The sequence below is a fragment of the Sus scrofa genome, chromosome 6, assembly GCF_054392235.1.
Source record: "Sus scrofa isolate SSC_HxYL_T2T_F1_AM1 chromosome 6, Sscrofa_HxYL_maternal_Yorkshire_Landrace_v2.0, whole genome shotgun sequence".
NCBI lineage: Eukaryota > Metazoa > Chordata > Mammalia > Artiodactyla > Suidae > Sus > Sus scrofa.
Window position 1 is genome coordinate 94,081,591 of NC_139388.1, and position 22,338 is coordinate 94,103,928.

The 22,338-nt window shown below is 50.9% G+C and overlaps 1 protein-coding gene and 1 long non-coding RNA gene across 18 annotated transcripts in view; one reads left to right on the forward strand and one right to left on the reverse strand.

Annotated features, from left to right (window-relative positions):
- The window catches only part of PHC2 (polyhomeotic homolog 2), a 111,209-nt gene that overhangs the window by 40,963 nt on the left and 47,908 nt on the right, over positions 1–22,338 (reverse strand). For 6 of the 17 annotated variants that reach the window (XR_014807440.1, XR_014807442.1, XR_014807441.1 and 3 more), the window contains 6 exons: positions 12,160–12,384; positions 9,227–9,385; positions 8,150–8,227; positions 7,546–7,710; positions 5,593–5,679; positions 4,184–4,496 (listed from right to left, as the gene is read on the reverse strand). Coding sequence is in view for 11 of the 17 variants with exons in the window: in XM_084963770.1 (XP_084819896.1) it covers positions 4,184–4,496; positions 5,593–5,679; positions 7,546–7,710; positions 8,150–8,227; positions 9,227–9,385; positions 12,160–12,336 (979 nt within the window). In the remaining 6 variants the exon portion in view is untranslated. Of the gene's footprint in view, positions 1–4,183; positions 4,497–5,592; positions 5,746–7,545; positions 7,711–8,149; positions 8,228–9,226; positions 9,386–12,159; positions 12,505–22,338 lie in introns of those variants that run through there. The other 11 variants (XR_014807439.1, XM_021095847.2, XM_084963768.1 and 8 more) reach the window with 5 other exon arrangements.
- On the forward strand, positions 954–19,277 carry LOC110261134 (uncharacterized). Its single transcript, XR_002344967.2, has 3 exons — positions 954–1,063; positions 12,077–12,277; positions 15,306–19,277. It is a non-coding gene; the product is annotated as an uncharacterized LOC110261134 (long non-coding RNA).

Genomic DNA, 22,338 nt, shown 5'->3' on the forward strand with positions numbered 1-22,338 from the left:
TTGGATTCTCTGAGAAAAAGTGTATCTACTCCCCAGTTTGGCAGCTGCTTTGGGGCGGCAAATATGGTACCCCCGGGGTCCTCAAATCAGCAAGCATTGCAATATCCAGCCTATCGCAGTCAGAATCGCCACTCCCAGGCACAAAACCCCCTCTGTGATGAAACAAAGCCACAGTGTGGCAGGCCTTCCCCACAGTGAATTCTCTCTCCTTCCTGAGACCTGAGCAGGGACCAGGCGTCACAACAAAGACCTGGCATCTGGAGCACAATTGTGCCACAAGGGCCCAGGATGTCAAGGATTATCACAGCCTCTCCCTCCTGGTCAGCTGCCTGCTCCTCATCTTTGAGTTTGAGTATGCCTCTAGGCCTTGAATTTAGCCACTAGAAGGGGGGCTCCAAGAGGCAGGCCTCCTATCCGGAGCTGTGGCCCAGCTCCCCTAGGTCTCAGAATTCTCTGGAAGCCAGGCCCACGGGACCTCGCGGCCTGCCCCTCTTCTGCCCCCTGGCTCAGTCCTCGGATCACCCAGAAGCCCAACCTCTCAGGCTGTGCGCTCCGCCCTCTCCGCCCCTCCCCCACCCACCCACCCACCCCTTTTCAGGGCATAAGGGACCTTTTCTATTTGCAGAGCCTAAAGAAGCCCGTTGCCAAGGTGACAGGAGTAGGAACAGCAGGGAGCTTGCCATGGGGGAGGGGCTTTGCCCCCAAACAGCTGTCAGTGGGAGCAGTCCCAGCTGGGACTAGAGCGGTGGCCTGCTCGGGGGAGCAAGCAGCCCCCAGGAGCACACATTCCTCCCCGCTCTCCCCCCACCGCCCCCTTCACCGCAAGTCTCCACCGGTTACGTTCCCTGGGGGCAACCAGCCAGCCGGCTCAAAAAAGGCTCCAATAACAAACAAAAAAACCTGCCGCTCCGCTCCCCCCACCCCCAACGCATGCGCACACACGCTGCTCCCTCAGTTCATTCACACGGGTTGGCTGGGCAGGAGGCCAGAAGTTACCTCCGCCTGGGGAACTGCGACGCCCAGGGCAGGTGCTGCTCCAGGTTGCACCCCCACCCCCGGTCAGGTCAGGAGGATTATTTCAGTCTTTTTAGTTGTTGTTTTTCTAGAGGGACCTGAGGGGATCCGCAGCATCTTAAACTTCCCCGCTGCCTGCCATTTGGCCGGTGGGGGTGGGGAGTGGAACCACAGAGAGGAAGGGGTGGGGGCAGGAAAGGAAGAAAGGGGGCGGTGGGAGGCAGGAACAAAGCCTAGCCTAGCGATCTGTGTCTATGGGGGTCTGTCTTTGTGATCTTTAGCTCACAGCTGCTCTGTAGAAAGTTCTGGGGAACCACTGGTCTCTGTACTGCGTTTAGCCGCATACTGTTAGTCTTAGGCCACACCTGGGGCCCTGGACCCCAGTCTGTTACTCACCGGCCTTCCCCTTTACCAGGCTTAAGAGAAGCAAGCCCAACCACTAGACGCTGCAAAACCCAGTACAGTCTTAGAACTGTTGGGCTCTTCCAGCTTTGGGTCAGTCATAAGAAAGGCCTAGAAAGCCCCAAATTACCGTAAGAACCGAGAGAGGCAAGTACAGCTCGATGATTAAGAACATAAGTTCTGACTCAGCCAGACATGTAATTGGTTTCCAGTTCTGCCACGTACTACTTATGTGACCTTAGGTGACATAATATAGAAAGTTCTTGGGTAACTGCTCTGAGCTTCAGTTTTCTTAACCGTAAAATGGATAAAAACATCTACCTTACAGGGTTCTTTAGAAAGTTAAAGAGGTGGGGTACATATTAACTAGTATAGAACAGAGGTTTTTTTTTTTTTTTTTAAATCAGTGCTTGTCCCCTTGTCCCCTTTCTGCTCAGTTTCTTAAGGCCCCAGGAGGCTTAGGAAGAAACAGAAGAAACCTTTCCTTTGAAGGGTCCTTAGAACCCGGGGCGGGGGGAGGGGTGTGGGGTGTGTGTGTAGGTGTTGGCTTAGATCAAGGGAGAGGTTACATTGTGGCCTGGGCAGAAATGGGCTTCTCGGAAAGTCCTGAATCCCAGATGTTGCTCTATGGTTTGGAGGTTGCAGGAGAAGGAAGAAGAAATGTGAATTTCGGGTCCTTGCTCTAATCTCAGCTGCCATCAATTCATTGTAATGCTCCCCCTCCTCCACCAAGACCTCGCCCTCTGAACCTCAGTTTCTTTCTCCATAAAAGGAAGAGGTTTGACTAGTCCCTGGAGAAAGCAAAGCTGGAGAAATGGCTGGAGCCACAGGGCAGTCAGGCCTCTGCAGGGAGGTACCTGCCTCAGCTTAGAGTGGCCACTGGGGGCAGAGACCACCTCTGTCCTTGAAGCCTCAAACAGGGGAATAAAGGGCTCAGATTCGGATTCTGCCCAGCTCATGTCACCACCTCTCCCCTGTGCCTCCTGTCTTTCTAGAATACCTTCCCCTCCCTTGTGGGGGAGATGACTCCTGCTTTAACACTGAGTGCCTTTCCCTTAGAGGGACAGCATCTCTGACCCATCCTGCCTGGCACTGAGGTGCCCATCTAGGCCCACACTTATGTCACCCTCACTCCTACAGTGGAATTTATGAAATTGAATGGATGTGCTTATATACCTGGCACCCTATTTTTTTTTAATTTTTTTTATTTTAGGGCCCGAGGCATATGGAGGCTAGGGGTTGAATTGGAGCTGTAGTTGCCAGCCTGCACCACGGCCACAGCAACGCCAGATTCGAGCTGCATCTGTGACCTACATCACAGCTCTCAGCAACATCTGATCGTTAACCCACTGAGCGAGGCCAGGGATCGAACCTGCGTCCTCATGGATGCTAGTCAGATTTATTTCCACTGAGCCATGACGGGAACTCCATGGCACCCTCTTTTTGACTGCACACTCCTTCAGGTAAGAAATCACATTTTGACTATGCTAGTTAATCTAGTGACAGGCATCAAGTAGGCTCTCAAGACAGAAATCTGCAGCTTAGTTTGGGTGGTAAAATGCCGGGATCAGGTCAGAGGGTTAGTGATTATTTCAGGGTTGTGACCAGGGTGATTTTTTTAATGCAAGGCCATGGAGTCCACCACTGTATTTCTGTGCTATAACAGCTTGGTCTTGTTTCTGAGACTGATAAGTCTGGCTACCAGGGCTCTTGGCAGATTTTCTCATTAAAGATCGCCTACATAGGCAGCCTGGGAGAATTTCAGCAAGCCGGAAAAGAGTCTAGCCCCAGGGACTACTGATTCATCCTCTTCACAGAATTTGCTTCACAAGTAATCTGCGGGTTTACTACTTTTTTAATCTGCTAGATTTATTCTCAAGTATCACTGTCACCAGCAAGCCTTTCTTGGCACCTCTCCCTGAGGCTAAATGGTGCCTCTGTGATCTTACAGGGCGCAGAGCTCACACCTGTTATAGCACTTATCACACTATATTGCATTGTCCATGTCTGTTGCCCCAGGCTGTGCCCTCCTTGGAGGCCAGGGCCCACATCTTACTGATCTCAGCACACCCGGAACTGGCCACATACCTGGTAAATATTAGTCAACAAATGTCTGTCCAGTGATGAGAAAATAAACTTCTCACTTCCTCCTCTCCCTGGGGGTAAGATCTTATATGCCTCTGGCTAGCCCCTGCCCTTTTTGCTGATTCTTAGAGGATTTTAAAATAGTCCAACTGCCAGAGTTCCATTCATGGCTCAGTGGCTAACGAACCTGACTAGGATCCATGAGGACGTGGGTTTGATCTCTAGCCTCGATCAGTGGGCTAAGGATCTGGCATTGCCGTGAGCTATGGTGTACGTGGCAGACCCAGCTCAGATCCCAAGTTGCTATGGCTGTGGCATAGGCTTGCAGCTGTAGCTCGATTCGACCCCTAGTCTGGGAAGTTCCATATGCCTAAAAAAAAAAAGTCCAACTGCCAACCTCCACCCTCCACTCTCAAGGCCAAGAGCGATGATTGAATCACCATGGTGCCCCTAGAGAGGAAGGTCTCATTTATTCCACTGAGGTGGCTTCCTTCTTTAAAGCTAGACTAGATGCACGAAACAGAATCTGGAGCTGATGAGCATCTCAGGAGGGTAAAGGGGAGTGAGAAACACATGGCTGACATCTTAGCATGTCTGTGGGAAAAAGGAAATTTTCAGTTTCCCCCGACGCACAGTCCTATGGCGTTTTCTGGGATAGGATCCTTCCTCCTGGAGCCCTTACCTGGTGCAATGAGGGGGTGGGTAGCCACAGCGGGCACCACCCGGCTGAGCCCAGCCCGGCCCTCCAAGCTCCCTGGCACACTGCCGTTGCCATCTCCCTTCTTGACTGGCTCCATCACACTGTCACTTATGCCAGGCTTGGCACCTGCAGGGGAACCCTGAGCAGTGTTTCTGCCCTGGGATGGGGTAGGCAGAGGCTGGCTACCACCTGGCGTGGGTTTCAGGGCCAAGCTGGGCAGGACGGGCTGGGTGGGGGTAGGGCCCGAGGCTGCTGCAGTTGGTGTCTGCTGTGTTCGGAGGGTCAAGTTCTGTACCTGGAAAAGAGGGGTCTATAGGAGTCCAGAGAATGTGGGTAGGAGTGATGCCAACACACAGTCCATGCAGGGAAGGAGCTGGGATGGATCCAGGAATGGCCGTACAGGGCAGTGGGGTGTAAAATCAGAAAGAGAGAGAATGAGCTAGGGGCTGAAAGAGGAACCAGGAGCAGGCAGAGTTTCTAAAGGGGACAGAAGGAGTACAAGTTGGACTGGATTCATCAGCAGGAGAAATTAAATTCTGAGCAGGGATGTCTGCCCCAAGTGGGGGCAGGCCCGGGCAGGGAAGTTAGGCTCGCTCTCCCTTCTTTCCTCCCCTCCTCCCCCGTACTACCAGGAAGGGCTGCATACCACTTAGCAAGAATTCCCAGATAGAGCGAGGCCTGGGGCTTCCCACACTGGAAAAGGCCAGGGCAAAAGTGAAAGTTAATTGAACAGTGAGGTCCCCGGGCGAAGGATTATCCCGTCCTCAGGATCAGGTTTACAGCAGGAGGAACATGCTTATTCAGCCCGGTCCCTGGTGCCCTCTGCTGGACACATGGAGGCTGTGCCAGACGCGCCTTTGACAAACCTGACCGTCTTCACCCTGTGGGTCCCCACAGTGCAGCTGGGGACAGTTCCTCTCCCCCACCGCCCACTGCATCTTTACGGCCACAGCAGTGTCTGTGGGCTCCCAGCAGAAGGTGGGGGCCCAAGGCTCATCTTTGGCTCTCTCTTCCATGTCATTTTTCCTGTTTCCTAGAGCTGCTAGCACGTGCTAATCAGAGTGGAATTTTCCTCTTAAAGACAACAGCCACGGAGGCTACCCTGGGGAGGGTGTAAGGTAAAAGGTAGTGACGATCACTCATTATTAGCAGGCACGCGTGCCTCAGCAGGCTGCTGACTCCTGCGTCAGGGGTGGCCGAGGCCTTCTCAGCGGGGAATGAGGAGCAAGTCTAGGAGCTTTAGGACATCCTGTCTCCCACCTGCTTTCCTCGAAGGTCCCAGTCTTTCCAGAGATGCAAAGCTCTTCCAGGGCTCGGGCCCATACCCCGTGTCAGTGCCCCTCTGTGGGGGCGCCCACCCCCCTGCCCTCCCACAAGCATGGAATCCTCACCTGGGCAGGGGTGGGGGGCCGGGCGGGGGAGCCAGTGCCGAGCTCAGGCTGCACAGTAGCGACGGTGGCCGTGGGCGTGAAGATGAGCTGAGGGGACAAAGGAACAGTGCCGCCTAGGCTCCTAGCTACCTGCACCAGGTTACCTGGCTGGGCCTGGAATCACAGGAAACGAGGCGCCTTTTACCTGCCCAATGTGGGCTCAGCCACAGGACACGACAGTTTAGCCGGGGAGCAAACGGGAAAGTGGGGAGGCATGAGAGGGGAAGAGTCCATGGGCTCTCCTGAAAATCTCAGGCGGCTTGTAGTGTCCTGAACCAGGCTGGGCGGTGAAGGGGCAGGGGTTGGGGGCCGTTCTGGGAGTGCACCCAGGTCAGGTTTACTTCAGCAGCCTCTGTGTGGAACTCCCCCCAGAGGGACCAACGATCACAGGACACGCTCAAGTCCCTCTCGGCAGCATCCCAGGGAGCAGGGCCGCTGGGCTGAAACAGATGCCCTGGGACCATATTCTAGATCTGAGTGACTCCCGATGCCAGGTTTGGGTCAGAACAGGACTCTCTGCCAGAAGGGACCAAATTAGCAATATTCTTAGGGTCATTTTTAGATTGGGCTCTGTGTGTATGTTGGGGTGTGTGTATGTGCACACGCACACACACGCAGAGACAACAGTGGTAGAGGAACCAGAATGCCCAGAGCTATACTTGTCTCTGCATTTCTTTCCATGGGGGTGCAGGTGACTGAGGGTCTCTGCATTTCACTCCCACCCCTGCGAGTCTAGCTCAGCATCTGTGGGGGCATGTGGTGTCAGCTCCTCTGAACTCACACGCCTGACTTTGAGGGGATGGTGGCCAGGCTGCCAGGCTCTAGCTGGGGCAGTTGAGTGGGACAAGGGACAGAGTAAAGAGAGGCCAGAGTGGGTCTGGGTGGGGTCACATGGGCTGCCTGGCTCCCTGGAGATGTGGAGGTCCATTCCCCACTGTGTGTCTAAGAGTCTATTCCCTGGGAATGGAATGACCTCAGTGAACTCAGAGTCAAGAGCGGAAGTGCTGGAGCAGGACCGGAAAAGCTCCCAGTGCCAAGTTCTGGGCACAGGAGCCAAGGGAGAGGTGGGGCTGTACAGTCTTCAGGATAGTGCATCGAGGAGCTGGAGGGAGAAGTCTTCGGAATGGGGACTAGGCGCCAGGACTCAGTGACCTGACCCCAGCGTACAGCGAGGCGCTCCTGCCTCCTAGGGCACATGCTGCTGCTTTCCTGGGGAATTCTGCAAATCTTAGAAACCTCTCAGCTTCCTATGGGCCTTTGCACCTCTTAGGATCAGGTGTAAAGAAGGGACTGTAGGTCTGCGTGTTGGAGGCAGATGCTGTTCCGAGCATATTCTGCCCATGCAAGCCCATGTCATGAACAGTTGATAGGGTGACCCTGATGAGAATGGCCCAGCTGGGAGGGCACGTCCTCAAGCTGGCTGCCACCTTCACCACCTGGGCTGGAAGGCACTTTTGGCTCTGAATTAGTGGTGGCCAGTCCCCACAAAGACTGTCGCAGTGGGTAGGACCCCACTCCAGTAGGGTACTTGGATGTTTGTGCATTTGCTTAGCTTACATATCTGAGCGTAGACCACCTGCTCACAGATCCCTGCATTTTCTACCCTAATTAATTTTAGGGAATGGTTTCTGATAAGAAGAGGACAGTTGTTTCACTCTAGGAGGGGGAGGAAGGCAGGCATCATGGGCAATGTTATTTCGGTCTGGAACCCCACCTGTCCTTGAGTCATGGAGCCTATGCCAAAGCCTTCCAGGCCGCCTTCTTTACGCCACCCCTTCTTTCCTGCCAATTGTCCCCCTAGTGCTTCTTGCCCACCCTTCTCTAATCCCCACCCTTCTCTAATAGCTCAGCTCCCAACTCCTCTGCTTCGGTCCTCCCTGCCCACTTGAGCCGTGGTCCAGGCTGGGGACTCACCATCTGTGCCCGTAGATACATCTGTGCTTGGCTTGCAGTCAGGGCTGGAGAAGACGTGTTGCCCAAGAGCACAGCCTGCTGGGCGATGCCCGAGGCTGCTGCTGAGTTGACACTCTGAGCCCGGTTGATGAGCTGCGCTGCTGCTGGCGAGGCGGCCAGGTTGATCTACGGAGAGAGATACATACGAGCCGTAGGAAACAGGCCCTGTGCCCTTTCATCCATTTCTTTCTCTCCCCTCCCCCTCTTCTGTTCCTTGGTGGATCCAGCCTTCTTTGGGATCATCCCAGGTCCTTGGGCCCTGGATCTTCACCCAGCACGGCTGCATCTCTGGCCTACACGCAGAGCTACAGGGAAGATCCGATGCAGAAAGGACTGAGCTGCCAACAGAGAGCCTTGACCTTGGAACGATGATGGGGATTTGTTAAAGGAAGTTAGACAGTAGCATGTCTTTTCTTTTCCTGGCAAGACTAATAGATTCCAGCCATGACTCTACATGGCTAAGGATTCACCACAATGGGTCTGGAAGCCCACGAGCATTGTGGGTAAGGCGGGAGGAGCCGGTTCTGAGGTGTGGGCTCTGCCCACTGCTCCCCGTCCTACTCACCGAGGATGACTGGGCTGGGGCCTGGGCAGACGCACTGCTGCCTGATGTGCTCCCTTGTCTGTTGGCCACCAAGCTTGCCTAGGAAAGAAGAGGTCTTGTCACTGGAGACCCAGATGCCCCCAGTCATTCCCCAGGCTCTCGCCTTCCCCAGGGAAGGACCCTAGGGCAGTGGTAAGGAGTCAAACTTTATTCTGGCTCATCTCTGTGACCTCGAGCAAGTGCCTGTTTCCCTCTTTATAAAGTGGGGAAGATAAGAGTACGTCCCCCGTAGGATTGCGGAAGGATGACGCGAGACAGAGCATTTACACACAAGCACCCACACAGTTGGCTTGGACTGTCAGCACTGGGTCCACCTCTCTTCGGTCCCCGCTTCACCCCTCTCTAAACACCAGCCTCCTGGGCGGCCCCACGTGGAGAGGTGTGCTCGCACTGTCTGGACTGTCCACCTGGCCCCCAGCCTCGCCGAGCTTCTTCTCGTCCCTCAGGGTCAGCTCCCCGTTCCTCCGGCAGACAGCACCCTCTCCCCATCACCCGATCTAAAGTGGTCCTTCTTGCAGGCGGGGCTTATTACAACCATGATACTTAGATGCTTTCTTTCCTTGTCTGTTTGAGCTTCTGTTATTTGCCGTCTCCCTACTATAAGCTCCAAGATGTCCAAAGCGTACTCAGTGCCCAGCACGGACTCTGGCATACAGTAGGTGCCTAAAAGTTCTGTTGAATGGATGACTGAGTTCTTCTTGACCACTAAGGGCAGATGAGCAAGCTGAATGGACAGTGGACACCTCCTTGGACCCTCGGTCCCCTCCCTGCAGTGCAGTGATGCAGTGAGACAGACTGTTCCCTGCCCCTAAGTCCCTTCCTGGAATAGGCAGGTGGAGAGTTCCCGCCACTCCACTCGAGCACTGGGTGGCCTTGGGCAAGATGCTTATCCTCCCAGAACCTCTTTCTGCCTGTGAAAGGACTCCGATGATGACAGCTGTACGTACTCCAGGGGTTTCGTGAGGATGCAGTAAGAGAACATGAGGGGACGTGCGTGCAGTTGGTGGCCTCCTCAGGGTTCCTGTATCATTGTCTTACCTGCTGCACGGCTGCCAGGCTCTGGAGCTGGGCGCTGCTGAGGTGCTGCTGCTGCAGGGCTGCCGTCTGCAGCATGAGGTGCTGCTGCTGGGCCGCGTACATCTGCTGCAGGTACTGGGCCGCTGTGCTGGGCTGCCGGTGCAGGGCCTGCTGGATCACCTGGGGGAGGGAGGGAAGGGGAGGAGCCCGCACTGCACACCCACCCTTTTGGTGGCAGCGAGACCTGCTCAACTCCTTTTTCCCCAGAGAGAGGGACTAGGCCTGGGATCCCCACTCTCCAGGCAGAGGGGAGACATCTGTTTGCAAAGCATCACATGTTCCTGCCTTGTCTATCCTGCGTCTCTCTTCAGCCCATGCTCCTCCCAGATACGGGCAGCATGCACTGCTCTGTCCAGTTCTCAGCCTAGGGGCTGGGAGTTCTTTAAGCCTCCAGTGACCCTGGGTCCCACTCCAGGCTTGTTAGGTACCCCCTTCCCCACAGTTCTGCAACCTCAGGTGAGGGTTACCTGGACCACAGGGATGATGGTGACAGAGGAGACTGAAGCTCAACAAGGCTGAGAGGAGGAAAGGAGTAGGAGGAAAGAGATAAGTCTGAAGGGGGGCTTCTCCAGCTTTGGCCACACAGTCAGCCAAACTAAAACCTCTTCAAGAGCAACACCCTCCCAGCAGAGTGTGCTCTCAGCTGCTTTGGAAGGTCCTATCAGTTCCTCAGAAGACAGTTCCCTTGACCTTGTAGAGTAGGGATGCTGCAGCCACTGGGATGCTGCAGCTACAGGGATGCTGCAGCCACTGGGATGCTGCATTCCTCTTTTACTCTTTCTTTCCTTCTCTCCATCACTCCCTCTTTTGAGCCACCATCTCCCATTCCCCAGCCTTACTGCTATTCTCTTTCCTGATGGGACTGGTGAGCTACAGTCTCTAGGAAATAATAAAAGGCTGTTCTTTGATCTCCCCCGCCCCCCGCCCGCCAAACCTCTCCCTCCCGCCAGGAACAAGGAAAAGCGAATGCCTTTCCTCCATCCCTGAGACCCTCTATCTTCTCATTAGCCCCAGACATTTCTGCTCCCATCTCCTTACCTGCCGTCTTCCCATGGGGGTGTCCTACCCTGGCCCTGGCCAGGCTTTGGCCCACTTCCCCACTTAGCTCTGCTGAGTCCCTGGCTGCCGGGCTGCCCCCACTCTGTGTTCTGCTCCAGCAGTTGGGCCTCCAGTCCTGTTCTCCCTGGCTTGTTGTCATTTCTAGGGGTTGGCAGCTTTCAGGCCAGACAACCTCTGGCTGCCTGTAAAAACAGGCTGATATCCCAGATTCTCCCTGGCCCCTGGGGTCCCCCAGATACTTCCACCCCACCCTACTCCTCCATATACTTTCTTCCGTACACTTTCCCCTCTGAGGGGCCTGGTTTCCATGAACTCAATTCCTTTTATTGCTTGTTCTTCTCGGAATGTGTTCTCCTTTGTCTTAGCCTCTCTATTTTCCTTAGACTCCGAAAAGCACCTCCTAGCCATCCAGACAGGAGTAATAGAGTTACTGTGACTTCTTCTCACTGGAGGATGTCAAGGAATAGAACCAGGAGATACCCCAGTGCTTCTGCTTGGGTTTGGAACACAACTCTGGGTCACTCATCTGTCCAAGCAGAAACTCCAATCCCTTTTGCCTAGAACTGTGGTGAGGAGCAGGAGGAGGGCTCATCCTAATGTCAGCTGCTAGAAATTGGTGCTAAAATACTCATGTGCAAAGGGGCTGGGGAAGGAGGCCGGGTGGGATGGAAGCTTGGTTTTATTAAGTTTGAGGCAGAGATAACTGGGAAAGGGAAGATTTTAGAGTAGCTGATGGTGTCTTCTTCTTTTTTTGGGCCACACTCCCAAAACATTTAGAGGTTCCTGGGCCAGGGATCGAACCTGTGCCACAGCAATGACCCAAGCTGCTGCTATGACAATGCTGGATCCTTAACCCACTGCAAGGGAACTTCCAATGGTGTTCTCTTTAACTAGGCTTTTCAGACCCTCTCACTGTCTGCTCTGGCTTCTCCTCCATTCCCTAATCAGAGCCTTGGGCCAAAGCAGGATGAGGTCACTTGTCTAGAAGATCTAAACTGCAACATCAAAGTTGTTAGAGTAAACACGTCTTGGCTGCAGTCTCTCTTTTCTGCCTATTTTATCCAGGAGCCTCAAACAGACAATGCGGTGACTAAGAACACAGTTGTGGGGGGAGAAACAGGTTCTGCTTTTTTGTCTTGACCTGAGTGACCTTGGACAAGTCACGACCTCCTCTGAACCTCAGTTTTCACAATTAGAAAATTGTGCCTCATAATAACCATCCTCACAGCTGGAGGAGAAGATGAATATGCAAACACTTCATACAGTGTGGGGTGCGCAGGGCAGATGGCCACATGTGTCAGGACTGTGCTTTGGAACAGGGTGTCATCACCCTGAAGGCTGGCAGATGACACTTTGCACACCGCTGCTTTAGGGAAGAAGGTAAAAAGCTGCAAAGGCAAAGGATTGTTTGGGGGTTCTTTTTTTTTTTTCTTTTCTTTTTTGGTCTCGTGTGTAAGAAACTTAGATATGTTACATGGCAGTAGTCACTTAGACAGTGGGTCTAGATTGTAGCTGCGCAGCTGCCAGTCGTTTTGTCTGCTTGACAGATTTACTTCTCTGCCCCTTATAATTTCACATGTCTGTCCTCCCCAAGCGGGACTCTGGGATCTGAATCACCAGGTAAGATAGGAATTTTCTGGTAAATATCCCCACTCTCTCCAGACTTCCTTGACTGAACCCATCCAGCATCACTGCTCCTCTAACACTACTCTGCTATCTACCCACTAACATACACTCTTGTGCCCATTCTAGGTTCAGCACCCAGGTTGTCCTCCCAGACGTTGCCAACATGTCCTCTTGCCAGCCCGGAGGTGACTACCCAGGTGGTGTCTTACCTGGACAGTCTGCCGGTCAGGAATGCCACTGTATACAGAAATCTGGGGCCCTGCAGGGCGGCCACTTCCACCACTGTTGCTGCTGTTGCCACCGCCGCTGCTGCTACTGACCCCACTGGTACTGCTGGTGACACTGGCACTGCTAGACGTGTGGGGGGGCGGCAGCTCATTCTCCATGGCCTGTAGGATGGCACGGAGCTCAGGTGGCAGAAGGGCAGGCAGGAACTGGGAAGAAAGAGGCAGAAGGGAAATGCTCAGTGAACGGGTACTAGAGAATGCACGCGTGGGCGCCCGCTCCCCACCAGCCTGCAGTGGGACCACTTTTGAACCGAGGGCTTGAGTCATACCTGCCACTGGGAGGACAGGACCAGGCTTGGCTCACTAGGTGAGGGGGAAATCAGGTCGGCCTGAATCTAAACTCTAGGACCTGTTGTTATTTATTTATTTATTGTCTTTTGGGGCTGAACCTGCAGCATATGGGAGTTCTCAGGCCAGGGGTTGAACAAGAGCTGCAGCTGCCAGCCTACACCACAGCCACAGCAACGCCAGATCTGAGCCATGTCTATGACCTACACCAGAGCTCACGGAAATGCCAGATCCTTATCCCACTGAGCGGCGCCAGGGATCGAACCCAAGTCCTCATGGATACTAGTCGGGTTCGTTGCCGCTGAGCCACGAAGGGACCTCCTTAGGACCTGTTATTCTGCCAGAGGAGGTAATAGACAGCCACGGAGGTAGGTTCCCCAGGACAGCCTTTCTGGCAGTGATCTCAGGGACCATCTCTCAGACTGTCCGCTTTTCGTCACTGAGGTGGAGAAATTGAACATCACAGAAATGAATACGTGTCCATATTTATACAGGCAGTTCTTGAAAGAATTGGGATTAAAGACTCTCTAGAGAGAAGAGATTGAGAGAAAGAGGCAATAAAATAAGCTGAAGTGTTCATTTTGTTTCCCAGGCCAGGTGTGCTTCAAGTACATTTGGAGTCTCTATTTCCCTGATGAAGGGCTCTCTGGATTAATGCGGAGCAGGATACCAGGTTGAGCAGCTTGGTTACAATCGCAGGTTTTGGAGTCAGAAAGACTTAGGTTTGAGTCCTAGCTCTGCCACTTTCCAGCTGGAAAACCTTGGCAAGTCACGCTTCTCTAAGCTTCTGTCTCAGTCTGGCATACACAACAATATATGGCTGTTGGGAGGATAAAGTGATTTAATGATACGAAGCACTAAACGAGGTATCAAGCATATACTGAGTGTTCCTTAGGCAGTGGCTGTTACCGTGGTCCTCAAAACCATCCCCAGCCTGGTTCTCACTGCCTGGTTCCAACAGATCAGTCCTCTTCCAAAGTGGAACTGGCAGAGCCCAATGAACTTTATTTTTTGTTTGTTTGTTTGTTTTTTGTCTTTTAGGGCCACACCAGTGGCATATGGAGGTTCCGAGGCTGGGGTCAAATCAGAGCTGTAGCTGCTGGCCTATACCAGAACCATAGCAACGTGGGATCTGAGCCGTGTTTGTGACCTACACCACAGCTCACAGCAATGCCAGATCCTTAATCCATTGAGTGGGGCCAGGGATTGAACCCGTGTCCTCATGGATGCTAGTTGGGTTTGTTAACCACTGAGCCACGACGGGAACTCCTCAATGGACCTTCTATTCCCATCACTAAGGGTGCTGGAAATTCCTTCAGGGAGTGTCCTGTGATGGGGATTCAGAACTTGAGGCTGCATGTCCCCTCAGCCCCTCAAGGCAGTGTGTTTAAGAGTCGAGAAAGGCTGGGGAAGGAGGAAGTGGTGGGAGATTTCTACCCATGTCTGAGATCAAGCTCCTCTCTTCTTCTTTCATGCTATTCTCAAAATCCTAATTACACACACACACACACACGTATGTCTTTTCCTTCTACCCATTCCTTCCTACATCTAAAAACAGCACTTCTTTGTCATTCCATCATAGTCATTCAATGCTCTGCTTGTAGATCATACCAACTTGATAAACAAAAATATGATTAGTGCAAAGAAGAAAAATAGCCTGTCACCCTCCTCCCAGTGCTGCTCAGGGTGGATGTTGTCCACATTCCTCAGAATGCCTTTCTCAGACTGGTGGGTTTCACCATGGGCTGCAAAAACCATGGGCAAAAGCTCAAAGTATGGGGGTGAGGAATCCAAGCTACTCCCCGTGGACAGGCAGCAAGGTGAGGTTCAGAGGCCTATGGCTTCCAAGGCAGTGCAGCAGCCAGCAAACAGTACCTAATACCTGGGTCCTTAAGCAGTGATTTCCCCTCATGGTTTTTTTTTTCCTTATTATTATTATTTTTTTTAAGGACCACACCTGCAGCATATGGAAGTTCCCAAGCTAGGGGCTGAATAGGAGCTGCAGCACCGCAGGCCTACACCACAGCCGCAGCAAAGCCAGATCTGAGCATCTATGACCTACACTGCAGCTTGCAGCAACGCCCAATCCTTAACCCACTGAGTGAGGCCAGGGATTGAACTGGATACTGGCCAGGTTCTTAAACCACTGAACCACAATGGGAACTCCCTCCCCTAATGTTTATATGTCTGTTTCTGCTGCCACAGGGCAAGACCCTCTGCCATGAATTCCCCTTGTCCTGAACTGCTGTCAGCTCTGGGCCTCATTTTGGCCACTCACTTGTTAAATATGCTTATGATGATAATGGTGGTGCAGGTTGATGAAACACCAAAGTCACCAAGTATTTCTTGTGCTCTGCTGAGTTGAAATCTACCTTATGTTCCATAGAAGGAAGGGTCTCACTGGGTAGAAAGCAGTAGAAGGCATAATGCTGATCATGCAGAAACTGACAGCTTAGTTGTAGAAATGAGGCTCGGTTGGAGTTTTAAGGTTATTGAGCTATAAGTCAGTAAATAAGAGTTATGTTCAAACTTGGAATACCCCACAGAATCCCAGAGTCTTCTCTTATTTAGTTCAGTGCCCCACTCCTTTCCCCAGATTGTTGACCAGAATTGGGTTTCTGTTCTTGCTTTGCATCCCACCCTAGGAAATCTCAAGGGAAGAACTTATAAACTAAACAATCACATGGGAAAACAGGGCGGCAGCCACAGCAAACTAAGGAGAGGGCAGTCTACATCCTGGATGATCAAGCCTCAGTGCATTTTTTTTTTTTCTTTTGCAGTGGCTAGGGTAGATCTTGGGCCCGATGTGTCCTCAATCCTTGGTGAGAAATAACACAAGACAGCATTCTCAAGAGCGCATGGCATTCCGTTATGGAAGGACTGCACAGGCAAGACAGCAACTGCGCCCCATACAGGGGAGAGAGGTTGACCTTAGCCATGTGTGTGGGGGGAATAGGTTTCCTGAATTCTCTCCCCCACTGGCCCCCTCCTTTCTGTTGCCAAGCCTGCCTTTCCTTTCTCTTCATCCCCTCATCTGGGCTTCTGTACCCCCTCTTCTGCTTTTCCCTTCCTGTCTTCTTCATTTTGGTCCCTAACCCCTGGTTTTCCCATTCTCCTTGCTACCCCCCTGCTCCCATCCTCTTGCACACCTGTGCTCACACCTGCCCTACCTGGTGGCACAGCTGGCTTCACCCTCCTGTGTGCTCGTACCCACCCCTCCCCTCCTCTTTCTTGAACATGTGCTTATCTCCCCCTCCACTCCCCCCCCCCATTCCATTGACCCTGTCTGGCTGCTCTGTTACTCTGATGAATTCTCTCCCCTCTCCTGCCCTCTTTGCTCCCTCCCCACACCCTCTCCTAGCTGCAGCTGGCTGGGCTCATTGTGGGTTGCTCCCTGGTTCCAGCTCCCTCTCCTCTAAGCTCTCTCCTCTAAGCATATAGAAAAATGTGCTTAAATTGTAGAGGTTAATGAAGCCATTGAAGCCTTGTCCATTAGCTCTGGACTCTTGTTTCTTAGTCGGTAGGGATTGGGTATAAAGTACAAACTTAAAGATCAAAATTACATTGCTGACCCTATGCCAAGTTCCAAATGAGTGCTGAGACCATACCTGCTGGCGCTCAGAAGCGTGAAGTGTTAAGGAACGTGTGTGTGTGTGTGTGTGTGTGTATGTGTGTGAGAGAAGGGGGAAGTGGAGGGGGTTACACTAGGCTTTGGGAATGCCAAGACCAATGCTACTGCTGTGTGGTTGGTGCTGTGGGGAGAACAGATCGCCGGCCCTCCCCTCTGCCATTCTCTGGTGTCTTAATTTTCCCAGGAAGGGCAATGTGCTAAAGCAGAAAGAACATGGACCTAGGAGTCAGGTAATCCCAGCTTTGGGAATGCCAGCTCCACTGTGACCAATTGTACAGCCTTGGGCAATGCAGTTGACCTCTCTTAGTCTTGGTTTCTTAAACTGCAGAACTGGGTAAGAATACCTCTTTGGAGTGGTGGTGGTGGTAATATGGGTTAGGATGAATCTCTTAGCCTCATTCCACCTTTTTAACCTGATATTCTAATTTTTTTTTTTTTTTTGCTCTTTAGGGCCACATGTGTGGCATATGGAAGTTCCCAGGATAGACGTCAAATGGGAGCTATAGCTGCCGGCCTATGCCACAGCCACAGCAACACAGAATCTGAGCCTCATCTGCAACCTACACCACAGCTCATGGAAACGCCAGTTCTTTAACCCACTGAGCAAGGCCAGGGATTGAACCCATGTCCTCATGGATGCTAGTTGAGTTGGTTACTGCTGAGTCATAGGGGAACGCTCTAGCCTGATATTCTACAATGCAAGTCCACTGCTCTGGCCTGGAGGATCTGCTTGCTTTCTCCCAAATATCACATGCCCACATGCTCATGATTACCTCCTCTGCTCTTTAATTTTGATGAAGTCCCATTTAACTTTTTTTGTATGGTTGCCTAAAGAAACCATTATCTAAGAAACCATTGCCTAATCCAGTGTAATGAAGATTTATACATAGGTTCTTTTCAAAGAGTTTTATAGTTTAATTTGGACATTTAGGTCTTTGATTCATTTTGGATAATTATTGTATACGGTGCCCACTTATGTTGTAAAACCATTGCCACCATCTATTTCCAGAATTTTCACCACTCCAAACAGAAACTCTGTCATCATTCAGCAATAATTCCTTCTCTCCCTCCATGTCTATCCCCCAGGAAATTCTCAGTTACTTTGTCTCTTTGAATCTCTATTCTAGATATCTTGTATCTGTGGAATCATACCATGTTTGTCCTTTTGTGTCTGGTTTATTTCATTTAGCATGATGTTTTCAAGGTTTATCCATGCTGTAGCATGTATCAGAATTTCATTCTTTTGTATGGCTGAATAATGTTCTGTTGTATGTATATATCACACTTTGTTCTTCCATTCATCCACTGATGTACACTTGTGTTATTTCCACATGTTTGGCCATTGTGAATAACACTGCTGTACAAGTATCTGTGTGAGTTCCTGCTTTCAATTCTTTTGGGTATATATTTAGGAGTGGAATTGCCGGACCATATGGGAGTTCTACGTTTAGCTTTTTGAGGAACCACCAAACTGCCCCCCCCCCTTTTTTCTTTTTAAGGCAGCATCTGTGACATATGGAAGTTCCCGGGCTAGGGGTTGAATTGGAGCTGCAACTGCCAGCCTAGGCCACAGCCACAGCAACCGGATCTGAGCTGTATCTTCGACCTACACCTCAGTGAGTGGCAACGCTGGATCCTTAACCCACTGAGCGAGGCCAGGGATCGAACCTGCATCCTCATGGATACTAGTTGGGTTCTTAACCCACTGAGCCACAGTGGGAACCCTGGATTCTTTTGCATGTGAATATTCTTACAGCCCCTGCACCATTTGTTGAATTACCTCTGTTCTCAGGCCCACACAGTTTCCCTGCTAAGCTTCTCACTGTGGCAAATGACCCCCACGAGCAGATCCTGCTGCCTCCCCAGCCTCCTTTTCTACATTACACCCTCACTGGGGTCAGCATTATTCTGAATGACATGAAGGTCTGGACACCTAGTCATTTCCTACATCTGTGGTTTTACTCATGCTGTTCCCTTCCCTAAAATGCCTGCCTTCCGTTTTTCACTTAACCAACTTCTTAGATCATCAAAACAACTTGAATCTCTCCTGTGAAACAGTCACTGAATGCATCTTCTTCTAACACTTCTCTTGCTTCCTCCAGACAAGGTCCTGATTTGTTCCTTAAAGCCATCCAATTGGTTGGCTGCTCCCATGACGTCTTATCTTTCTCCTAGCACTTGTAATGTCGTATCACAAGAAAGAGATTTGCTTATGTTTCTCTGGACTCCTAGAGAAAAGGGATCACATTCTGCTTTCTGATATATACCTAGTGTTTCATTCCATAAATGTCTGTTGAACACAAGTGCTTGACATAACGCCACATTCCATCACACTTCTCATCTAAAAGCTCACCTTATTTTCTACTTCATCTGCAGAATTCACACCAACTACTTTATTTATTTTTTATTTTTATTTTTTGCTTTTCAGGGCCACACCTGCGACACATGGAAGTTCCCAGGCTAGGGGTCGAATCAGAGCTACAGCTGCCAGCCTATGCCACAGCCATCGCAATAGCAGATCTGAGCTGTATCTGCAGCCTATACTGCAGCTCACAGCAACGCCGGATCCTTAACCTACTAAGCGAGGCTGGGGATGGAATCCATGTCCTCATAGATACTAGTCAGTTTCATTACCACTGAGCCACAACGGGAACTCCACACCAACTATTTTAAAGCATATACCACGGGTGCTCTAATTTCAGTACCTTCCATCAGTGGTATCTATTCTAGTCATATTGATTATTGAGCACCTATTGTATGTCAAGCATTAGAGCAGATGCCATATATACACATATATATACATGACCTCCCTTAGGAGGTAGGTCTTCCAATTTGCCAATGAAGAACTTATCAAAGTAACCTATTTAAGGTCCTCACAGAACTAAGTCCTCACAGAACTAGGTCCTCACAGAACTAGGATTCAAAACCAAGTCTGACTCTAAAAGCCAGAAGTCTTCCCACACTACACCCGTGAGACTCCACCCATAGTTTCACCCTGAGCAAGTATTTCAGTGACATTGGCCAAGGTCTATATTGGAGCATACCAGATGAAAGGAATTTAATCCCTAATTATTAATTCATGTCTATTAAATATTTTTATTAAAGTATAGCTGATTTTCAATGTTGTGAATGTCTATTAAATATTTTATACTTACAAAATAACCTCTCTATTGACATACAAAGGATAAGATGCATGTGTACCCACCAATTAATTTAAGAAATTGGGAGTTCCCATTGTGGCGCAGTGGTTAATGAATCCGACTGGGAACCATGAGGTTGCGGGTTCCATCCCTGGCCTTGCTCAATGGGTTAAGGATCCAGCGTTGCCGTGAGCTGTGGTGTGGGTTGCAGATGTGGCTCGGATCCCGCGTTGCTGTGGCTCTGGTGTAGGCTGGTGGCTACAGCTCTGATTCGACCCCTAGCCTGGGAACCTCCAAATGCCGCGGGAGCAGCTCAAGAAAAGGCAAAAAGACAAAAAAAAAGAAAAAAAGAAATCGAACATGACCATAATCTCCCTTGTTTTTCCTCTGCAAAAATGGAGGCTTCCTTTTTGGGGACATGAGTTGTCCAAGGAGACGGGCTCTGCTGACAGTCCTCCAGCAGCATGGGCATGGAGGGCAACCCCCAAAACCCCCCTGGACTCATGCTGGTGAGGATTTACTCAACCAGAGGGTTGGCTTTTGCCCTGAGGAGAAATCTGAGGCAAGGGTCCTGCCATATGTCACATTCTCACTGGTCTCCTAGTGGAAAGGAAGTTGGGTTAGCAGAAACAGAACTAATTAGGAAGTGTAACGCAGTATAGAAGCTTTCAAACTTGTTCTACTATAGTTCCCATCACTGAACCCAAGCTTCCAGGGCCTTCTGCCTCAAAGCCCTGCTCTTTGGGAAGCAAGGGAGGCTCTTAGGCTCAGTGCAGGCCATTGAGGCACATGTGGTCTCCTTACACCCCGACCCTGGGCCCCACATTAGAAAATCTGAACATAGGAGTTCCCACTGTGGCTCAGTCAGTTAAGAACCCAACTAGTATCCATGAGGATGTGGGTTTGATCCCTGGCCTGGATCAGTGGGTTAAGGATCCAGCATTGCTGTGAGCTGTGGTGTAGGTCGCAGATGCAGCTGGGATCCCATGTTGCTGCGGCTGTGGTGTAGGCCAGCAGCCGCAGCTCTGTTTCGACCCCTAGCCTGGGAACTTCCATATGCTGTGGGTGCAGCCCTAATAAGAAAAAAAGAAAAGGAAAAGAAAAAAGAAAATCTGAACACAGACTTGTATGTATTCGGGCTTTAAGCATTTTATACCCCTGTTCAACTTCCCTTTAATTCCTACCCTTATTCTTCCCTTCTCTTCCTTCTAACTAGTTCCTTATTTCTCCCCCAAGGCCACCCATCGCTGTGGCCTCCCACCATGAACCACAGCCAAATCTGATTAATGGCTAATGTCTAGAAGTGGAAGTCTTGTTTTTCGCTGGGTTCCAACTTGCTGTGTGGTTTTGTGTGAGCCGGGGCTCTGAAAGCTGGGATTCGTACTTTAGTCAATGCTCCCTCCCAACACGTTGAATGCTGTACTGACTGGAACCGGCTCTGATGGTGATCTGATTACAGGTCTCAGCTGCCCACGAGGCCTGAGACCAGCAGCTGGAGAAGTGCTGAGGGTCTGGCCCTCCCAGGAGCCACCAAGTCTGGGGAACAGTAGGCCTTTGTCCCCAGGGTCCGGGAAATCCATTTGCTGCGGATTACAGCTGTGACAGAGGTTCCAGGGACGTAGAGGGGAAAGAAACTGAAAACAGAGCGCTCCAAATGGAGCTTGAAGCCCTGGGGCTCCTCCTAATGGAAGCACAGACTTGATGGGAGATGGGCAGTCTGGTCCTCCCCACAGCCCCCAGTGGTGTCATCAGCCCGTAGTGGCTCTGAGTTGGAGAGTCTGAAAAGCAGGTGATGCTGTCCTTTGCTATGGCTCTGCCTCTCCTCTGGCCGCTTCTCTGTCCAGGTATAAGTCGGTATTAGCAAAGTGTGCGGCCTCTCTAGACACAGGGGCCCAGGGGAGGCCTTCTTATGCCTCCTTACAGCTGCTGCGTCACCCTAAGTGTCCCGATTTGCACTAATCTGATTACGCCTCTGGCAGCTGGCTGAGGTTATACTGATACGTTGGAAGCAGGCCAAATGGAATCAGCTCAAACCTCCTCAAAAAGTTCCTCCCTCCCCACCCGGATCCTCTCTGTGTCTCCTTTAGTGTCTCTGGAAACTGAAGCGAGAGCTCACAAAGGCAGAAACGAAGGATGAGACGTTAAAACTGGCCGTGTGGTCCTAGCAATCAGAGTGGAACAATTTCACTGGGAAACAGAACCCAACAAATAAACAATGTTTTTAAAGACAAGTGCTGCGATGCATTTACTTGTTTTACTTTGAAATAATTTTGGACTTAACAGGAAAAGTTGGGAAAATAGACAAGGGTTTCTCTATACTCTTCGCCCAACTTCCTCTAGTGTTAACACCTCACGAACCGCAGTGTGATGATCAAAACCAGGAGATTGATACACTATTATTAACCCAACCATAGACCTTATTTGGTCCCTTCTCTGGTCCAGGACATCACACAGCTTTGGTTGTCGTGCCTCTCAGTCTCCTCCAATCCGTGACGGTTTTGTCTTGCCCTGTCTTTCACTCCATGGACATTTTCGACGTGTACTGGTCTGTGATTCTCCAGACTGGCCCTCGATTTGAGTTTCTTTGTTGTTTTTCCCACATGATTAGATTGAGGTCATCCTTTTTGGCAAAAATACCACAGAAGTGATGTTGTGTCCTTCCCGGCCCCTCATCTCAAGGGTTCCGTGTTGTCAATGCATCTATTATTGGCGACGTGACCACCATTTCTTGGCTAAGGTCAGAACCCTAGGCATTTACATGAATAATCTTTTTTTCTGAAGCCTCATTGTTTTCTTTGTAACTTAGAGAAGGCAGACACTATTAAGTGTTGCTATAACAAGTTGGTGCTGGTTGGCTGAAGAATATCAAGAGAAAAACAAAAGGAATTGATCTCTTCTCGAGGAATATATAATTAAAGCCACGTTATATAAACTGCGTGTTTGGGGGCAGAAGTGGTTTTAGTCTCACTGCTCGAAGACAGGGCAGCTAGACAGCTTGTGTCTTCTAAGGCGGGGACTGACACTTCTGTAAAGGGCCCGAGA